Below are 22066 nucleotides of genomic sequence, written 5' to 3'. Positions count from 1 at the left end.
GACAGCAATACTGAATAATAAGGCAATGGTGCAAGTGTGACAATTTAGGGAGAAAAGGACATCAGGTCCACCTTAATTGACCAGGCACCAGAAATTTCAGCAATTTCTTCTTTCTTTCTTAGTGACCTGATCTTAAGGATTTAGATCACGACTGCAGTCGAGAGCACCTCAAGTCCCCGTTATTTGCAGAGAGAGCGGAGGCTTTCTTACAGGGGGTGAGTACAAGCTGTGAGCCTGAGTCTACCTTTGGCTTAGGTATATTTGTTTCAATTGAAATTACTCTTCATGTATCTAGAGAGAGCACTTGGGGAAAAGCTCACGGTTCTTTCTGTCACTAGTATAAATGACAAACATATTAAATACAACAAACAAAAACTCTGGAGTAAACAAAATCTGCATTTATTCCTCAGTCATCTTTTTACAAGATTACTTCATGTTTTCACAAAAGAACACATACCAGAGATACATGAGTTAATCTACAAAACCAGATATTCAAACCAAAGTGATAAGGTACATGAAAATCCACGCGCTTCGTGATGTAGTTGCCACACACCTGTCACTTAAATTCAAAGGAAGTTGCTGTGAGGTACACAAACATTAGTTCTGCCACACCAAAATGTGATCACTAACTCTATGGACATAGCTAAAAAACATATTTACAAAGTGTTATCTCTACCAATTGTCATCTAAGTTTGACAGGTAGTTAGTTGTTCAGCTACCAAGCCTTCATGGAAGGTGAAACAGTCTAACGTCCCTAAATGGATTCATGTAGTGTTTAGTTTTATTCACAGGAGATACAAGAACAAGTATTTATCGGTGATGATAAAAGTAGTACATGACGATGCATCATCCTCCTGGAAGGAGTAAGAAGCATCAATGCTCATTCATTTATCACTGCTGTGGGTGCAAAACTTCCATTGCTATCACACATTAAAAGTTCCCAAGCTAAGAACTGTCCTGCTCACTGGTGGGTCTAGGGGAAGGGCATGCAATGCTTCCAGGTCTCCATTAGTGGAAAAGAGCTGACAAACACCTTCTTTTCTCACAGCTCCTGTCGGTGAGGGACATTTTGCTGAAAGAGACCGACGGTGATTTGTAGTGTAAATTCAAAATGCTAAAATACCTTGACTCTTACTGCAGCAATTTAACCACTGCAGAAAAACTGTCTCTTGATTGAGATTCCTTACCTGCTAAAAAAATTAAGGTTCTTTTTCATTTTTACTGATCAGGATTGGTGCAAAGTAGATTTTTTTTTGGCAGGGAGGCAGGGAAGTTAAACTGGGCTCTTGTACTACTCACATCACAAAAGGTGGATCTACTACTTCCTTTATTTAATTCTGTAGAGCTGCACTGTTATTCCTGCTTGGAATCAAGCTATAGCAGTATTTAGTTTGGCTTTAACTTTATTCAGTTTCTAACATTAGAAGGAATATGAAAATAAAATTAAAAAGTAACTCCTTTTGTAGTCTCCAGAGTGGATTATCCCAAGTTGCCAGCTGCTTATGCAGTTGGTGAGAGTACCAGAGGAGTGACTGGCTGCAGGTGCTCGCAAACATAGACATAATAGTATGGACATCTTTCTGCAGTAAAAGTTTTCACCCATTTCATAACCTCTACAATGTACAACATATAAAAAGAGTTGGAAAACCAGTAGTGTCCCATCTTCTGCCTTTTTGCTTCTAATCCTGATGTCAATGTTAGACTACTCTAGTATATCTTGTATCTAGTATATCCCCTGTATCTATAGGAATGGGAATAACAGTATGTTAATTTTTATGGGAGTCAGGTGATAGCTGTCATGTTCCCATGATACGGCCTTTAATTTTTACATGTCAGGAAGAATACTATGGTGTACGCAAAACAAAGACTGCATCTTGGCATTTTATCCCTTCCACCACAATTGATGTTTCTATATCATTCTTGAGTTATCTGCAGTCATCTCTGACTGTCTGTGGATATTCAACTAAATGGAGTAACAACATTAGTACAGTGCCTTTCACCCACAAACCTGCTCACAAGCACAGTAATTCACAGCCTCCAAATGCAACCACATAAGCCAATACATAAAAAGATTATTATAAGCAAACTCACACAGATGCAGGTGACTTAATAGAACCTAGGTACCTTATTATTATTACCTAGTAGAAAATAAATAATGATGTGTCAAAACAATAATTTAACACAGAAGGCTTTAGTTATTAGTCATTACAGAACACATTTAAATCATAAAATCATAGAATCATAGAATAGTTTGTGTTGGAAGGGACCTTTAAAGATCATCTAGTCCAACCTTCCTGCAATGAGCAATGACATCTTCTACTAAATCAGGTGCTCAAAGCCCTATCCAACTCAACCTTGAATGTTTCCAGGGATAGGGCAAAGTAAAACAGAACCAAAATCAAACTTGCACACACGCACACACACACACAAAACAGCATGCTGCTCAAAGTCCAATGAGACAGAATTAGAAAGCCATTAAAAAGAAGCTGTGTCAAGTAATTATCTAACTAAAATTACAACAGCCAGAAAAGATCACAGAATTGTTAGGGTTGGAAGGGACCTTTGGAGATCATCCAGTCCAATGCCCCTGCCAAGGCAGGGCCACCTAGAGCAGGAATGCATCCAGGTGGGGTTTGAATGTCTCCAGGGAGGGAGACTCAACGACCTCCCCGGGCAGCCTGTTCAAGTGCCCTGCTACCTTCAATGTAAAGAAGTTCTTCCTCTTACTGAGGTGGATACAAGATACGAATGAACCTGTCTGGAAACATTTCTCTCAGGCACATCGCAATACATAGCAGTGATGATTACACAGCAGTATAAATTTTTTACCCTTAATAACAATAAGAATTTTGGTAATGCACCTCCTTTCTGATTCAGTGCTGCAGATCCAGAGTCTATAGGGCAATAAGAAGTGCACTTGGGATTCTTTCCACTGTACACCTGCAGGCCCATGCTTGTGTTTAACCCTGGGCACCAAATGGCACCTTCAGTCACTGTAGAGACTTCCTCAGTCCAAACTCCTTCAACTGTCCCCCCCTCAACCTCACGCCCCGCTGCAAGAGCTGTTCCAAGGATGAAACAGTGGGGCAGTTTACAGATATGACTCTAGAGTGGGACCATCATTATCCATGTTATTGAGAATGAAAGTTAATGCCTTGACTATGTAAGCACACTGCCCCATTTCACAAGCCAGAAGCTAGTGAGGTGTCCTCTCTTCAACACATGCCTTGTCAAAGGGCCTAACTTCTCAATGTGAGGGAAATACATCCAGCTATTCCACCCTCCCACATGTGCCTGTTTCTCAAGAGCACTGTGCTTAACAGAGGCCATGTTCTCCTAGGGCTCCTGGAGGATTTATGGTTGACTCAGCACAGTACACTCTAACACTGGGCTGATCTTCATGGCACTAAGCTCTTAATTACTACTCAGATGTATATATCCACAAATGATAAATCCCCTTAATTCAACTGAGCAACAAGTAGAAAAGACTGTAGTCACACTGTTATTTTAGTATAAAAAAATTTGAAAAAGATTCAAAATTACAAGCAATTTATTCATATCGATGTAAAATATACCACAGGACAAACAAAGTCCCAGCCCAATCCTACAATACTGGCACTAAAGTGCATCATGAGATCCTGTCATTCCAAAGTGGTTTGCTGCATTTTAGTCTGATCATCGAGTTGTTTACTGGACAAAAAGCTACAATGAACAGGAGTGGGAACTCCAGACCTAACAGAAAGGTAGCTTTTCTATTTATTTTTTACAGGCAAACATAAATTGTGACTGAAAACAAGCAGCCCAGTTTCTACCTAAAAATTATATGCTCGTTTTCTTGCTTTGAGACTACTCAGCCTTTTCCTAAATAAACTCCAATTTCTCCCTGTCAAAGCTTACTTTAGTTAAGACTACAGATGAGGACTTGAAGGTGGCAGTGCTCTACAGTGTATAAAAGTTACATGGTGTGTCAATGTGTGATAGCAGTAATGGGTCTCATGCATTTGCAACCACTAGTACAACACATCAGCATTTCTAAGATTTCACAATTATAAGAAGCCCTATTCATTTAGAGGAACAGTCTAAAGAGATCTACTACAATGGCTTTAAAACATTGTATGGAACTGTCTGTAGAGAATGTGATGGCCACTATGTCCCACTAATGGGCCCTTTTATTTCAATATGAATGCTATCCAGAAAGTACAAAGGTGTGAAAACCAATCATTGGGTGGTGATGAATAATACTGTTTTGTCCTTTTTGTTGATCCCCTTTTAAAAAGACAGAATTTAAATATATAAACATATGAAGTATATAGATAAATATATAGAGATAGCTATGTTAAGATGTAGTTTGATTAGAATTGGGTTAAACAAAGAAAATCTAAAGGTACCACAATATATCAGCATCATTGAATAAAATACTCACTATCATTTGCATTCATGTAGTTCTGAAACCAATCAGTAAGAAAGCCATATAGAGCAGGGAATAAGTCTCATTATTTTAACCTCAGAACTAGGAAACTAAGGCTCAGATTCACTTAATGATGGGCCACATTCAAACAATCTCAGGTAAAGAATTCAGCAGTTCTGAGTCCCAGTTTTTTACCTAGTTAAGAGTCAGAAAGGCTTGGAAGCAAGATAAGAAAACTTCAGAAAAACAGTGGATTTTCATTTGGGCCTATACTCAGAGGTTATAATGAGCAAAGCACTGACTCTCCTCTTTGCCAATGGTCCTAATCAGTCATATTAGCATTAAACAGATTAGTTGCTATAAAATCACCACTGTTAAAATAACTCTGAATTATACTTGCATATTGGAGAACAGAGTTTGCATGGGTACAAGTGAATAGTGCCTTGTTCTGTTTCTTGTTTAATTAATCCAAGTGTATTTAAAGCAAGCAGTAATTCATCAGGCTAAAAAATCCTGAAATGTACCATATCACAGATGCAGCAAATTCACCTACATGCAAGGAAAGCCTCATTTCTCACTTCCACTGGTGTCATATTTACATGGCTTTAACTATGGTTGAGCTAATCCTTAACTCATTTTAGTGTGATAGGAAAAACAAACTTCAAATCTTCCACATAAGGCAGCTTTAAATTTGCTGCAATTTTCTCCCCCAGAATTATTTGACTCTGGTTTCAAATCAACCTTGGCTACAGATATAACGTAGTGACAGACTTCCTTCTGGGCTGAGATGAGGAACAGTTAATTTTCCGATAATTTGGACTTTAGGAAGCCTTTGATAAGTAAATGAAGATATAAGACTAGATAGAGCAAAGTTCATGAAACCAAGCTAATGTAGCACTCCAAGACATGGAGAACATGCTGCTCCAGAAGAAACACCTTCCTACAACCTGGAGAAATATTTTCCTTCTTTCAACAGCTGAATAGAGAAGAAGCAGCTCCTCAATTCTGGGACTTGTTGTCCTTTAGTTGCTGTCCTGCAACTAAAGTGCTGTTGGTCCATTTAGGAGAAGTCTCAGTCATGGCAGGGGGGTAAAGCACCAAGACTGCTGATATTTTCAAATCTCTTAGCAGCAGCAACCACACAGCAACTTTTCTGCAAAATAAATAAAACAAGAATCCAGTTAATTCAGCAGTGTATTTTTTTATTTGGTTAAGTGTTCTAGAACAACCACATGGTGGTTTCTTTGTGCATAAAGAAAAGTAAGCAGCGCTGAAGCTTCTTGCTTACAAAGGATTCTTGCAGCCACTTTTTTGTGAAATCTTTTATACAACGTTATAAAGACAAGGCCTTTTTGTTAAGTGGAGAATTGATCCTGGAGATCTCTCTTGAAATGCAGCTACTCTGCTTTTTTGCCTCTCTTGTCATACAGATCACAGCGTGAAAAGGCATGCTGCAAACCTCTCCATTTATTTGTGTTACCACTGCAAGCATTTATAATGCCAGGTCTAAATCAACTGGCACTTGAGTACATTATTTCGGGTTAAATGTGGTAACTATACAAGTTGCCTGACAAAAATAGCTAAAGGGATTCTTTAAAAATATGCTATGACTATTCTTTAAAAACTTCTATGACTTTAGATCCACTCATTAAGTAAGCTCAAATAAACTCCAAAAAGAAAAACACACACAGAGGAAATAACACCGCTAAAGCCAAAACCAGATTTTCCTGCAAGTTAGATCATGGGTAGGTTACTATGTTACAAAGCTATTAAAAGTTTATTTAAAAATAATTTTGACCGCTTTTGGACTGTCAATTTACCTCAGAGTTGACTTTGGTTGTAATAGAAAATTGTGCAATACAGTGCTTCCTGCATTAGAGAAGGAGAATTTTCGCCATTTTATTGCTGTGCTTGTTGACACAAGGTAGTGTCTTGAAATGGGAAATACATATAAAAACACTAGTCTTACAACAGGTCAGGGAAACTTGATTAGAAAACCACTGTGTAGAAGCACACATGTGAGCGGACCAAACCTTGATAGAATCTGTCTCAGCACCAGTGAAGTGAGAACAAATACTGAAAATCACAAAGAGATATTAATTCCCACTGGATTTCCACTACAGAAGTTGATGCTCAGATACTACCATATCAGGAAGTTATATGACTTCAGAGAGCAAATAGGATATAATCATGACACCTTAGTCCTTACTGGTCTCCACTGTATGATGGAAAGGCAGCTTCAAGTCCCTGAGGTTTAAAGATTATTAACTTCTGTGTTACTACACTGCACTGTATAAAATCTTTTCTAATCTTACTCAGTCAAAACAGAAAAAAAATTCCAGCCTCTCACAATACACTCTTTTGCACATGTTTCTGGACAAAACTTGTTGCAAAAAAACCCAACACATCACTTGCTTACCAAGCAGATGATGGATAATGGCACCAGCAAAAACTCGCTTGTGGTGAAAGGTAGACTACTATTATTTTGGCATCCTGTTGTTACTTGTGACACACTACTAAAAGGAAGTGGTTTTACAGTGTATGTGTGTGTTCTCAGTCTAATTCACATCTTGACCCTCCGCTACGTTTTGCCCAGAACCTCTGAGTGGTTCTCATGGTCCTGGTACAGAGGCACCAAGTTCTGTGGTGCTTGCTAAAAGTGGCTGTGGGAATTCGTGTTCTGGTTTATGGAGATACTGCACCACCTGAGGTAGCCTGATTTTAAAATGGCTGAGTGAATACACTTTGGTCAAAAACCAGAGACAGAACATGAGAGCAGACTTGAGACGCCCTGATACCCGGGGGGGAGGCAACCAAGCTAGTTTGAGAACCACTAATGAAGTGTTTGTTAATGAAAGGGCAAAGACAAGGAGCCAGGAAAAAGGACAGAGAGAGAGAGATGCTCTGTCAAAATTGTTTGGGTTGCTAAAAGGGAAGATAAGTGCCCTGTTAGAAGTGGGTCCTCAGAAGTGTGGAGCAGTCTCTTTTAGGGGACACCTTGCTTTGATTTTGTTACAGTTAGTGGAGCTGCCCTGAGGGTCTGGCCCGTGCCTCTGCTAAAAAGTTATTACTTTTCATATTTCTACCCTTTTTAAACTATACTTCTAACCACAGCATGAAAACCTGAAAGCTTTCAACACTGAAAAATTATTGGGTGAAATCCTGCCCCATGAGAGCCAGCGGGAGCATAACCATTCCCTCTAAAATGGTCAGGGTTTGCAGCACATATGGCTTCATACACATTAATTTTTTTGCACATTACTGTTACTTGGTATAAGTGATAGGGCCAGTTTACATTTTGAATGATTTCCAGACAGAAGTAGGGATGGTGATGGTGAATACAGTTTCGACCCTGCACTTTGGACTATGCAAGGTTGTTGGCTGCCCACTGATCCCTTCTGCAGGGCTACAGCACTTACATCTGAAGAAACACTTGGGACCTGAAACAAACCTTCTGTTTGGCAGCTCTTTCAGAAAGGTTATTGAGCCAGGGGTGCTTGAGACACACAGTGACCTTTAGCCTTTTTCTAAGGGAAAAGAAAAACGACAACAAAAAAAAAGAAAGATACCATAATTAGAGCATTAATTGAAGATCAGTCACATCTTACCTCTAGTTAAGGTAATGGCAGAAAAACACTGCAACATCAGATGTTTAGTGAAGCTATCTTGCAAAGCACAAGAAATATGAATAAAAAATACTAGGGGAGAAGATACAAAGGACAACATGGGTTGTAAGGTTTGTATTAGGGTAGGGTTTCCCTGAGAAAAAAATTGGTGATAGGAAGCAACACAGCCTAGCTTGTGTTCTTGCAGCATTTGGAAAAGACTCTATTCCCCATATTGCAGAAATCAGAGCTTCACTGGAGCCCAACTAAAGGAGACAAATTGTATGCTATGGCTTTCATAGGATATCTGAGGAGGATATCTCTGAAGAGATATTATCTGTGACAAACTCTCCTATTTTTACTGTGCACACACACTTATAAATCTTCTAGTAATCTCATAGACATTACTGTTTTGGGAGATTATAAAGAAAACAAAATTTCAATGACAATTGGAATATTCTTTTATTATATTCTGTTTTATAGTCATTCTGGTTATCCTTACTCTGTATAACAGGAACGTGTTGCAAGGACAGAGCTGTCAAGGCACTATTCAGTCCATCCTGCCCAGAACCCACACCACCTCATCAGCAGAGCTACCACTGCCTATCATCATAATCTTTGCTCTTATTTCAATAACATTATTTTGCTAATTAGTAATATTATCTATTAATTCTTAATGATTGCTGTATATCAAAAGGCACCTTGACATATACATCCTCGGCAACATAGTAGTCATTTTATTTAACATCAGTGTGCTTTGCCTGCAAAGGAGGAAGTGAATATTGCACTTCAAATGCTGTAAAAATTCTGAAACCTGATTAAAATTATCCCCTTGCAAACCACTGAACCACAGAGTGGACTCACAGAAACAGCCGACAGCAAGGTCACCGACAGTATAAATCTCAAAAAAAATTACTGACTACCTAACATGGGAATAACCAAAGTGATTTAAAATCTTGTTGATCCTCCAACTCAAACCAACTGAATTGTTTGCTTGAACAAACAACTTCGTCTTTTGTGCTGCCCACAAAGCTGGCTACATCTGAAGGGCAAGAAGGCTCTTAAGTACTAAGAGATGCACAAGGTGAAATTCCAAGCTCTGTTGGGAAAGGTATCCCTTGGGAAGAGATAGGATGAAATTAGACTTATGTGGAACTTCAGGAGAGCCTGAAAGGATCTTCAAAGCAGGAATAAGAATCATCCCCAGCTGGAAAATCCTTTTCATATGGTAATTCAGTGTTCATTTTGTAAATACTCTTATTTTGCTAAGAAATAGATCCACTCAGCAACGCACAGCTTTGCATGATCTTATATTTCTTCCCAGACGTGCAAGAATTGATGAGCAAGTGTGAGCATGCAAATTGAAACAGCTAAAAAAAAGCAAGGAGGCACATGTACCTCACAATGGCAAGAAATGAATCAGCAACAAAGACTCAGAGGAAGTTAAGGAAAATGTCAAAGCAAATAGTGATGTGGCAACACAAGAGGGCAACAGCAGGTGCACAAGGATATTTAAATTTAGGGACCTGGAGTCTGTAGTGGAGCTCGTGGTCTGTTAACCATGGGTGTCTTAAGGCAGCAGTTGCACTTAATCTCCAGCTAAAGGAAAACCAGAATGCTATTAAGAGTTTTCCCCCGAATCTTACAGTTCAGCAGTTATCTGCTACAGGTCATGTGTTCTGCCATCATGCAATGCTGTCATTTCAGAACACAGTGCCAGATGACAGCTAATACATGAATTAAGTTTTGTTTCACAGAAAAAATATATTCAGGTAACTTCAGAGCATTTTATGGATACAATGAACAACACCAATGAAGTGGCATTATAATATTCTACGTGGACATAAAAAACTTAAGTCATATTAGTTCTGCAAAGGAGCAGCACTAATGACACAGCTGTGTCATGATGGCATGGAACACACATTTCAAAGATATAGGGATTATATACCATTTTTCCTTGATGAGAAGCTTTGAGATGAAATCTTTGGCCTCATCAGAAACACTTCGAAATTCCTCTTCTTCAAAATCCCAGCTACAGGCCAGGATATTGTTGAGGGTCTCGTTGTCATCATCACCCAAAAAAGGAGACAATCCACTGAGGCTGAAGTTAGAAGAAATATGTTCACTTCTCCTGTCTTTCCCCTTCCTGTACATGATCTCCAGTGTGCTACCTATGATTGTTCTGTCCCTACTGGCCTGTCTTGCAAAATGCTATTGTCTAAGAAGGTCCCCAGATCATTCCCATTTTTCATCTATTTACGTGTCTAAATAATTACCCTTCTTCTCTAATAAACCAATCATTACTGTCTTTCATGGTAGGTCATATTTTCCAGGCCTCTGACCACTCTTGCACTACCCACTGGGAATTTACCAAGCAGTTTACATTTTTCTGGAAGTGTGATGCTCAAACACTAATGAGGGATATGCAATGAAACAAAGAAGAAAAGCTCATGGCAATTGAAAAGAGGAGAGATTGCTCAATATGGAATTTGGAAAGAAGTCTACATTTCCTATCTTGAGTTCAGATTTTTTCAACCTACCAGTATAGCAGCAAACTTGGGTGACTTACACAGTTCAACCTAGAAACAGCGTACAAAGCAGATACTGAATCCTACTTACAGCATATAAGCAATGACTCCTAAACTCCACATGTCTGTAGGAAAAGAGACAAACTCATAATTCACAACTTCAGGAGCAAGAAATTCTGGAGTCCCAAAGTTGACTCGAAGCTTTTCCCTGGGTTTATATCTAGGAAATGGGAACATCAATTACAGGTCTTATTAAAGGAATTCTGGAAGGAAATTCAGTAGGAAAACAAGGACAGACAATGGTACAAAGTAAAAGAAGTATATCCACATATCGAATGAAAACAGTTTGCAAGCTTTATATCATACTAAGGCAAAATGCAACTGCTATAAAAAGGAAGAAATTTATATTTCAAGGACTTCTAAGAGCAGCTTTTACCATCCTTTTGGGACTTCTCCATATCATAGGCATGAAATTTTTAACCAGTAAATCCTTCACTGAGGTTATGGCACCTAATTAAACTAGAAAGTGATATAGCATGGGATATATTTTAACAGCCCTTGATGGTACGTTACACTCTCCTTTGAAGAATCTCTTAATATCGCAGACAAGAGACTAGACAAGACGTACTACTGGTTTTGTCCATTTTAGCTGTTCCAAAATAATTTTATGCCTGCTTAGTCAGAATCAGTCCTCTTTCAACCATATACCTGAAAAAGGCTTCAGAACAAATTTTTTCCACTCAGCTCCAAACACTCCATATTAAAAGATATCCCTTGCTAAAAGAAAAAATTAATTTGTCCTAACAAGAGTAGAAGGCCATTATTAATGAAATACATAATTGTAGAGATGCAATATTTTTTCCATTGTTTCCTAATCCATTCATGATTAGTGAAAACACATGCATGTACCTTCTTGCCAATCCAAAATCAATAATTTTTATTTGATTTGCCTCTCGGTTCACACACAGGATATTCTCAGGCTGCCAAGAGAAACAAAAGAAAAAAATGCACTTTAATGAGTATGAAAAGCTGGACTTTTAGCAAACTGTAGGGAGAAAAACACTAAAAACAGAGTAAATATCTTCTAAGCACATTTGCTTTCCTCCTTGTTAAGATTTCTCTGCATGGGTAGCCCCCTTGCTGTCACACAGCCATTGGAGCTGTGCATTCTGTGCTTTGCAACTGCTTTTTCCTCTCCATGGCTTTTCAACTTAACGTAAGGCAGCAGTTCAGATAAAGAACACATTAGGGTGAGGGGGACAGGGAAAGTAGACTTCCAAAGAGGGGTTTCAGAATGCTGTCACTGGGATTTAACAGACCTTAATAAGATGACACTGATTTAAAAAAAAATAGAATTTGTTGGGCTTTGAAATTTATCTTACAGCTTTATGTTTCTGAGTTCACAGACGTTCTGTCAGATTGAACATTAATATATTAAGCTAGTCACATCAACTTTATGCTTTTCTCAGACATTTTAGCAAAAGATAGGATTCATAGGTTAAAACCCTCTGGATTTTCGTAGGGCCAAATGCTACTCTTCACTTTCCCGGCAGGAATCCTTTAACTTCCAAGAATTACTGCAAATTCATACAGAAGGGACTGAGAACCGGATTTGGCCAATTGTCTTTGAAACGTAAATGCCTAAAATACAGTCTCATATTCATTGCCAGCACTTTTATAGCTATTCTGTCTTATTGCTCAGTGAGTCCTCTTTGAAACAAAACAGCCCTTAACACTTAAAACATTAGTTAACCTTTGTCACCATTACTAATTCATTTTACATTAGGACTTTTAAACACCATATGTCCATAGTTTCTGAAGTCCTGGATGATTATGGTCAAGATTATTTTCTTTCCATTTCAAGCTTTCTTTCCCAAACTCATTTGTTACTGACAGCAATCTATGAACAAGCAAAACAGAAGGGAGAAGCTGTAGCTGGCGAGCACGTGAAAAGAGGTTTCTGGGATTAATTTCTTGGACTGTATATGTATCTTTTTGTCAGCAGTTTGACCTCATATTAAAACTGTGCCATCTCCGAGATTATAATTAATATGTCCCAAAGAACCGTGTGAACTTCTGTTTGACAGGTTTCTAGGTAACTGGATGTTTAAAAAGAGAAAAGTGAGTCTGGTCATTGATCAGCTACTGAAGCAGGTCCCAACAAGCATCTGCTCATTTGCTTAACCACTGCAACAATATATATGCTAACAACATTAAGGATGTGCTATATTAACTCAGTTATTACAAGCCAAGAACAGCAGCCATAATAAAAATCTCACCAAAGAGAAAACCATCTTGTGCACTTTTTGTTTCTTTTTGCTTTGTTGTAAAGCTCAGGGATCACTAGGAAGTTTATAGGCGGTCATAAAACTAAAGCCATCATCCCATTTTATTCCTGCACTAAACAGAGGTAAGAAACAATTCTATTATTCAGTAAAAACTTGTGCTAAGGGAGAAAGCCAGATTAAATACACAATTTAATGAAAAATAACAACAAATGTTTTCTTAGGGGTGATAGTTAACCATTTGCAGTCAACTAGAGTAAGGATGTGCAACCGGTGGATTTGTTTTTGAAAAGTGAGGAGACTTTTTGTGTATATAGTCAAGTAGTTCATATAACTAAGCAGAAGATTTAACTAAGTACACAGTAGAGCATCTGCCATCTTTCTCTGGGCTTTCAGCTACACTGGCAGTTATTGACTAATCCAACACAGACATACTGTATTTGTTACATTAGCCACTGACTATTTTTAGTTCTTTCATTTTAGCAAGTACTTTTTAATGCACTTTCCCTTAATCTGGCTATTTTTTCATGACTACAGCAGTTTAGTGTAGTCCTCAGAAACTTGTGCGGGGTCTATGCTGATCCTGAATGACCCTTGAATTTAGTTCCACTCACTCATGTCTTGATTTCTGCATAGTAAAAAATTGGGATAATTGCTAATTAAATAATATTTGCACATTGCTAATTAAATAATATTTGAGATTCAAATGTCGAAATTGAAAACAGTAAGGTATTTGTACTCAGCTGCTGGCTTTCTGTAAAATCAGCCTGTGGAAAAGTCAAGCACTATAAGGCTTGATGACAAATGACCAGAATTCTCATCTAATTTACTTAGTCCTGTAGTAATTTAACTGATCTCAATGTGGTAAAGTAAATATGCATTGGTATAAGGAAAGTAGAATAAGGGCCTCTGTTGTTTCTGCCATAGGAATCTGCTAAGCTATATGGTCTACCATTAAGAATAAGAATTTCCACATCTGTCATTGCACAAAACATACATCTCAATACTCTACCTTGAGATCCAAATGAAGAATGTACATTTGGTGCATGTACTGAATTCCCTTGCAGATCTGTTTTATGAATGAGATAGTATCCATCTCTGTCAAATTGTAGTTTTCATCAATAATTCGGTCAAATAACTCTCCTCCTTCCACACTGAGAAGAGAAAGACAATAAAGCAGTGACCAAGTCCAAATCCAATCCCATGCACTTAGATTAATACAGAATTTACACTACTGACTATTTTCATCATTGACAGTCAAGTGCAGTAAGATGGATCTACAATATAAGCTTGTACCTTGATCTGAATTTTCCCAAATCTGGGTTCTGAAATTGAATTTAAGGCAATCATTTTGTGCCTAATTAGCCTTATAAACCAGCATAAAAACCAGGATTATCCTTTTAGGCACTGAGTATAAGGATTAGGCACAACACCTACATCAGGCTCCTCTTCGGTGTAAGATGTCTTCATTTGCCTCCCAGAATTGGAGATATTCTGAGAAGTTTGTTTCTTAGCTGACACAAATTAAAATTATAAACCAAAGAGAAGATATATAACACAGGTCTATCTTCAAATGGAGCAGTGGCTTTACACCACCAGTAATGTGGCACATCACTGGAAAAAATGCATAAATGGCTGATGGGAAAACCTTTCTCTTAAATTCCCTTTTTTTTCTGTCGTTCTTGAATACATATTTCATATGTTCTTTCCTGTAAGAAGTTCTATTTCTAATTTCAGGAGAAAGCAAGAAGGAAATTGACAATTCTAGCAAAAGTGGTAAAGACAGAAAGGGAAAGAAAACACACTTACTATTCCATGACGAGTACAATGTCATTTTTAGATTCAAAGGCATCATATAGCTGGATGAGGTTCACGTGATTCAGCTGGTTCATGACATTGATTTCGTTTTTAACTTCATCCTGTAAAGTGTCATGAGTATTGCTTCAGATGCCTTTTTTCTAAGAAAGCTACATGAAACAGGACATAGTTTGAAGCAAACATACATTATCCTCATGTATTTGCTTGTGGCAACCAAACACAGGGCTTTCCTTTGATTGCTCCTGCAGTGGTAGATATCAAGGCTATAGGGGTTACTAGACTGAACTCAGAGCTTGAGTGCGGGACTGCTTCAGTAATAAGCTATTTGGTGGAAAAGGAAGAAGAGAGCCCACTTGGACAAGTGTTGGGTTCACAGGGATGTAAAGAAAAAAGAGAGGCAGAAAATGGCTTGGTTCAAACAGCTGTAGGTATACAAAATCAGGCTAAGAAAAGTCCAGGACAGTCCTCAAAACCTAACTTTGTAATCAGAGGAGAGAGAATGGTACCTCCATTCAGACCAGCTATTTTAGACATGCAGTTTAGGATGGGATGAATCATTCTGTGATGGTGTCAGTCTCTCTCCATTGACTACAAAGGGATTCTTTCTGATCAGCTTGGCCACAGCTGAGACAAATCCCACTCCTGAATGCCATTAATGACACTGCTGTCACATAAAGGATGATATGCATCATGATATGAGAAAGCAAGCCACAGATGGCCAGGAGGTTTGCAAAACAGACCAGATTAATTCCTCTCATCTGTATTTGTGTTGATTTCAGGAGCACAGATCTTGCCTGTTATCAGCATTCCCCACAGTGACATCAAGTCATTGCAGCAAAGGCTACCGTGCATTTGCGAGGGAATATGCTATGTCTCAGGCCTGACAAATGTTTTTACTATTAAAGAAAATGCTAATAGAATTAACAGCAGAAAGAAAAAAAAAGAGTTAATAGAAGTCTTGAAGGAGAAGAGAAATAGCACTAGAGTCAATGCTAATCCAGCAGGTCCTATGAGTGTCATGGCTTGTGAGACACTTGGTCATGGTCTGTTGTGTTGCTGAAGAACAGGTTGGGATCCCTTTGGGAACAAAAGACTAATATCACACTCTACCAACCTTCTGTTTTGGACCTTTTGCTTTTATAATTTTGGCTGCTAGCTTGAGACCTGTTGCTTTCTCTTCACATTTGTGCACTTGCCCAAATCGCCCTCTAGAGAAAAGGAGGAGGAAAAAAAATCATCCAGTGGTACTGGTGTCAACTCTGAATGTAAACTGCAATATAAACAACATAAATTATCCTCTGCCTTCTGGATTCCATTTCAGTTGCTCTATTGTTGCTATTTTGTTGTGTAGATTATACTTGCTACTATTTATTTAGGCACACCAAAAGTCATACACTGTTCTATCTGGTATATCGCACTTATATGATTCACTATACTCATCTCATAACATGCAATGACTAATCCCAGAGCAGTCAACATACTCTAAGGATAACGACTCACGCACAATCTGCCTCTCTCCATCGCATTATTCTCCTCCATGGGAGGGTTGTGATTCCATGAAGAATCAAAGCCTTACCCAAGAGCACGCTGCCATCAAAAATTACAATATCCCTCTATCCTAAACAATGTCAGCATGAGAGATCAAGGAATTACATGGCCTGTCAGATTAACCTGCTAATCTATCTGAAAATGCATGTGTTTTCAGGGATGAGACCCACTGAGAGAAAGAAAACTACAACGTGTCTCTACGTCCTGCTGGCTGTAATGTGAGGTAAAGTATTACAGCATCTTAGGAGCCCTGTCATAAACCCTGAGGGCATCTTGCTAACCTAGAACAATACCAAACACAGGCCAAGTCTGCTGGTGCCAAATAGTTAGCCAAAATTCACTCACACTAAAATCAGCCGCCTCTTTTCATCCCTCTATAGAGACTTCCATGACTTTGGATCTAGTGGGGCATGTTGCCTCTATTCACCTCCCAGGCTGCTTGGTTGCAAATTTATGCCTTGCTTTCCAAGTTGATTTACTTTGTCTGACTTACCCTCCCAGAATTTCATCCTCATTGACATTATAATAATTGTTGATCCCCACCCTTTTGGCTGAGACAATCCGGTGATCAAATGGTGCTGGTGGAGTAGGAATATCATCTACAAAAGAAAAAACAGACAGATAGCATATGAGTGGTCACATGCAGTGCTTGTCTGTCTCATATTTTATTTCCTCTTTTGCCCAGATAAGTTCATTTAAGAACTGAATACACTTACTGCAACCTTTATAGATAGGTCTTTCTCTGTTATTTAAGAAGGGGTTTTTTTCAGAAACTCTGGCTCAGAAAAAAAAGTTGTTGTTTGGGAGCTACACTAAGACAAGGACTCCTTTATTAAGTTATATTCTGCACAACAGTAGGAAGAGGCAAAGACCTCTAGGGTGTATCAGTGTAGCTTCGTGCCCACAAAGGACCTCAGCAACTCAGCCTTATCTCTGATTTTTTAAATATTTTTTTCCTCCTTGGGTACTGTTAATAGGTGAGCATGTGCTGTAACTCTCCAGTGGGGTAAGAAGAGAAACTGAACTCTCCTCCAGACCCAGCTAAGAAAGGCTATTTCCCAGCTTTTGCTGTTCACAGCGAAGAATCCTCTTCTCTACCGATTGACACAACTTGTCCTTTTCTGCAGTGGGGTCATCACCTTTAAAGATCACATTTAGAGCTTATGCACATGGGGAAGTCTTGCCCTGGCAGACAGCATTTAGGGTTTCCAGTATGGTTCTGGATCTGGTGTGGTAGAACACATGGTAACTGACACATGGTGCTCTGAAAAATTTTTGTCCTTAAAAAAGGATGACAGATAAAAGGTAAAGATGGGCACAGAGAAGGGATGTGTTCCCGACATCACACTGCAGCAGCTATGGAGTTTCAGCAGGTCTCTGGTGTTATTGTCTGGACCTCCACATGCTGGACCTTTCTGCCATCCTGATGTCAAAATCCCTGCTGGAGACCAGCCCTCCATGCCTAATTTGGACTTTTTGCAGGGTGTTGTGACTTCAATTTCATACCCACGTTGGTTTTCATTTGATTGATATTCCTGAGAGTGACCTTTGGCTGACCAAGGTGACAAATACTTCTTCAACTGTTTGGGAGGGCTACAGCCCCAGTGTTTCCACATGAGCTCTCTGGTTTGGAATGCCAGCTCCTTTTTGTGTGAGGCTTGTTGAGCAATTTTAAAACCATCCATTACTCCAGTGAAAAGGATCAAAAACACAAACAAAAAACCCCATGACAGCATGTAGCTGGCAGGAACACTTTGGTCATTAATGTAGCAGTAGATTGTCCTTATTCACAGTGAATGTCCATTTTTCCTTGAGACCAGCTGTGTACCTAGATTTTTTTTTGACAGCGTTAATAACTTACATGGTCAGGAAGTTAGTTCATGGTCAAGGAATTGTGAAAAGCTGGGGCTTCTGGAAGTTTGCCACCTACTTGGGATTCTGCAGAGTTTGAATTGCACAACCCTAAGTATGGGTCTTTGTGTCTTACCAAGACCCACAAAATGCCAAGAAAACCTCTACCCTAAGGCAGAATTTGACTCTAACAACACAAATTCCAAGGGCTCCAGAATGTGTGACAGAAGAAAATGTCTTTATAAAAGCTCAGCTGCAAACCGCTACCCAACTTTGGGCAAGGAAATGTTCTTTTAAAGAGGTCAGTCTGCTTTTTAAAGCTATGTAAGTTTTTGCCTTCAAGATGTTCCCAGCGACAGAATTTCTATTTTTTTTTCCTGAAAACCAGAGGGGATTTCTCCCTATTCAAGAATGACCTCCTATTACAGATCAAAGATGCTCCAGCAGAGACACTCTAACCTTAATGCCATCCCTAAAAATTTGCCAGAGCTCAGGACAGTTTATAAATTTTAAAGTTTTAGTACACTATCTCCTGTTTCTTGCTACACAAACCTAACACAAACATGTAACAAATGTTTCCCTTCCGCACTTTCCCCCCATTCCCAAAGCAAAGAAATTCATTCTGAGTCCTATGCATGCACATGCACACACAAATAGCTTCAAAACTTTCAGGCCCCCTTCTCATGTGCCACTATTTCACATACAGGGATAGGCACTGAAATTCTCAAGCTGGAGATCTAATATTAGAAATCTCTGCCTCACCATGATGAGCATGCTTCAGAGTTTGGTTCCTGAGCACCATTTATCTGACTGTTCAACAGCATCACTCAGGCTTCCACACAAAAGTCTGTATTTCTTTATAGGCTGTAGTTGTTCTCACTTCATGTTACAATGGTAAAAATATAAGCAAGCTGGTTTTTCAGAGCACTGCAGGTTCCCTGTTAACACACAATCTCAGCACTTCCACAGGTCAAACAATTTTGCCACGCATGATATAATTTCTCCCTCCACTTTATAGTTCGGAGTCTTAGCTCTTTTGTTAAAAGAAGAGGCAGAGAGGATAGTATTAGTGGAGTCGTTGTGGCGGAAGCAAATTAATTGTGTATCATTTCTGACAGAACAGAAGCCTCTAAGATGGAAGCAAGCAGAACTGTGTTATTTCTCATCAGCTTAGGACATTGTCCATAAACAACTGTTTCCTGCCAGAGCTACCATGCACATCTTTTCCCCCTAACAATTAAAATAATGAAATAATTCTCTTATACAGATATCTCTCTCTGTTCATCACTGTAATACCCATGGAATTAAATGTTTTGCCTTTAAGATACTTCCTTTAGGAGCTTTCTATAGTTTTAAATATGTCATCAGTGCTTTCTGCAACTATCCTGCTCTTTTTGTTATCATCTTCGATTAGACCTTCATCATTCACTCAATGCTTACTGCTACCGCTATGCTCAAATTGGCAGGTCTGCTCAGTATTGAACTATAATTTCCTGTACCTTTTTCGCAGCTTTTACACCTGCAAGGACAAAACATGGCATTAGTGCAGGATACACTTAAAGCAGAGCAAATTTAGAAACAGAGGTGAAAAATGCCTACACATACATTGCATTCAAATAACATTACGTTATTTTGTTTCATGGTGTAAAATAAACTGGTTTAATATTCACTTTGAGAAATAAAAATGGCCCCTAAATTAATCATGCCAGCAAAATATTTCTCAATTACTGAAATTCTCACCTGAAGTCTTCTAAACTTAACATTTGGCTATCAATCTCACCTTTAAAACAAGGGAAGAGTATTGGAATTTAACTATGTTCCTATAGGTTCCTGAGAGCTGAAACCTGTTTATCCCTGAAGGGCTACATATCAATGCAGCAAAGAAAGAATTACAGCAAATAAATTTATCGGTTTAATTGTCTGGGTCAAGTTTCAAGTTTGACATCGTTATGTTATCCCTTAAGTTACTACATTTTGCAATAAGTTAATTCCCAGTTGGCAATGGCCTAATTCCCAGTGGTCTAATCTAACCTTATTTTGCTCATGTGTTATAAGACACTGCAGTATATAAACAGAAAAATGGGAGCATTGTCCTCAGAGATAAAGAATAGCATAACATAATACCCATGTTCCTAATATTACCCAAGCAAACAACCAAAGCACACTGCTAATACTGTGTATGGTAGATTGTTTGACTGTCTGTTTTAAGAGTATAATTTCACTCAGATCAGAGAGATAAACATATTTTTCGCTTCTGCACTGGGCTAAATTTTCAACAATAATTATATTAACCAGCCACTTTGATTTGAAACTTGAATGACACATTTTTCTAAAGCATAGGTCTCTTAAGAATGAGCAGTATAAGCTTCAGGCCTTACCTTCCCTCTGGTGCCTCTTGATCATGGCTTTGTTCTGCCTCATCTTCCTTTTGGGAAGGAGCTGGTGGTTCCTCAACACTTTTTTCGCTCTTTTCAGCGTTTCCCACCCCTTCATTCTCCCTCTCCTCTTGTTGTTCATCTCCAGGCACCTGATGTTCCTCCTTCCTCTCCTCATCTGTTGGGGGCTCACTCTCTATCTCTTGCACAGTTAGCCTTTGACAAGCATCATCAACAGCATCTTTTTCCTGCTGCTTTGCTGGAGCCAATGACTCCTGAACAGAGTTTCTCCTATATTCTCCTATATTCTGTTCTTCCTGAACAGAGTTTCTCCTATATTCTCCTATATTCTGTTCTTCCTGAACAGAGTTTCTCCTATGTTCGTAATAACTTTCGAAAGCCAAACTTTCATCTTTCTTCTCTGATCCTTCAGTATGAAATCTGGGAGGATCCACTTCAAGCAGAACAGAACTTTCCCTCTTGGCATTCTCCTCATTGAGCTTATCAACTTCTTCTTGAGAGCAGGACTGGCTCTTCTGGATGGCCCCCTCTGTAAGTGAAGAGATTACAAAGGAATCTGTCAGTGGTTTTCTGATAGTCAGTAACAACATTAAAGTAGGGCTGCACACTTAGCATAAATTTAGTTGCATTTGGAACTAGGCATTTGCTTTTCTCTTCCACTGTCGAGGTCAGTTCAAGTATCTCCTAAGCAAGAGCAGACTACTTATTCAAAACAGAGATGTCATGGGTCACAAATGCTTCCTTTGACACACAGCATTAGAAAATGTTTTTGTCACTCAAAATTATTGTCAGCCAAGTCAAGGTTAATAAACTTCTCAGGCAAAGCACTTTTTTGAGCTTGAGTTTGAGACCCTGTGCACAGGCATGTGAAAAGTAGATTGATGTTGCTTCAACAATTTTCACTCATGCTGTTGAGCATACATGTAACCCAAACAACTTCACTGGAGCTTGCTCAGGAACGTAATGGCTATTTTTGTGCTATTTCATAGGAACTAGAAACCAATCAGAGAAAAAGATAGTTCAACCTGTTGAATCTGGTGGCTTCTTTTCTTTTGTTTCTGTTTCATTCAAATGTAACTTTTCTTTGATGACCTGTGGAAAAGGCAATTGACATATTAATCAATGTATACAGTTTACATATGGTTGGTCCTCATGAAATTGCAACCTGATTTTTTTGGGTCAAATACAAATACTCTGTGTTGTAATTCACACATTTTCTATAAATGATGGTCTCCTTATTATAATCACTACCAAGCTGATTGAATTGGTACCAGTGTAAAGCAACAGAAATTATCTCAGTTGTAATCAGCATCAGTGTTGGCTTAAAAACAGCCCAGAAAAAATCAGGACTGAACCTCAGAGACTAAAAGAAAGAAACATCCAGAAATGAGCTGTTGCCCTGCACTAGCTTTTGCTGTTAAAAACTAGGTTAAACCAAAGCTCAGAATATCTAATATTTGAGTAAAATCTTCGATAACAGTCTTAGTGACAGATATCAAAAGGTTTCTTGCTGTTAATCAACATCTGGTAACGGTTTTTTTAATGATGCAACAATTTATTATGGGCTGACCGAGACAGTAACCAGGAATTGGAGTATATAAGACATAAGTTCAGCTTTGTAGCCTTT

The 22066-nt window shown here is 38.7% G+C and overlaps 1 protein-coding gene across 2 annotated transcripts in view; it reads right to left on the bottom strand.

Moving 5' to 3' along the window:
- Positions 1 to 378: 378 nt before the first annotated feature.
- The window catches only part of MYLK4 (myosin light chain kinase family member 4), an 81561-nt gene continuing 59873 nt past the window's right edge, over positions 379 to 22066 (bottom strand). Inside the window, exons 3-15 of one of the 2 annotated variants that reach the window (XM_027682614.1) lie at positions 21465 to 21531; positions 20422 to 20968; positions 19543 to 19562; positions 16686 to 16791; positions 15759 to 15852; positions 14636 to 14745; positions 13839 to 13980; positions 11451 to 11521; positions 10633 to 10761; positions 9962 to 10114; positions 9540 to 9612; positions 7860 to 7935; positions 379 to 5561 (exon numbers count right to left, since the gene is read on the bottom strand). In XM_027682614.1, the coding sequence (XP_027538415.1) occupies positions 7888 to 7935; positions 9540 to 9612; positions 9962 to 10114; positions 10633 to 10761; positions 11451 to 11521; positions 13839 to 13980; positions 14636 to 14745; positions 15759 to 15852; positions 16686 to 16791; positions 19543 to 19562; positions 20422 to 20968; positions 21465 to 21531 (1560 nt within the window). In that variant the 3' untranslated portion in view covers positions 379 to 5561; positions 7860 to 7887. Of the gene's footprint in view, positions 5562 to 7605; positions 7936 to 9539; positions 9613 to 9961; positions 10115 to 10632; positions 10762 to 11450; positions 11522 to 13838; positions 13981 to 14635; positions 14746 to 15758; positions 15853 to 16685; positions 16792 to 19542; positions 19563 to 20421; positions 20969 to 21464; positions 21532 to 22066 lie in introns of those variants that run through there. The other variant, XM_027682623.1, reaches the window with a different exon arrangement.

Source organism: Neopelma chrysocephalum, unplaced genomic scaffold (assembly GCF_003984885.1).
Source record: "Neopelma chrysocephalum unplaced genomic scaffold, ASM398488v2 Primary Assembly neopelma1_22b, whole genome shotgun sequence".
Classification (NCBI taxonomy): Eukaryota; Metazoa; Chordata; class Aves; order Passeriformes; family Pipridae; genus Neopelma; species Neopelma chrysocephalum.
Note: the sequence above shows the minus strand (reverse complement) of the source record. Positions and strands in the feature narration are given on the sequence as shown.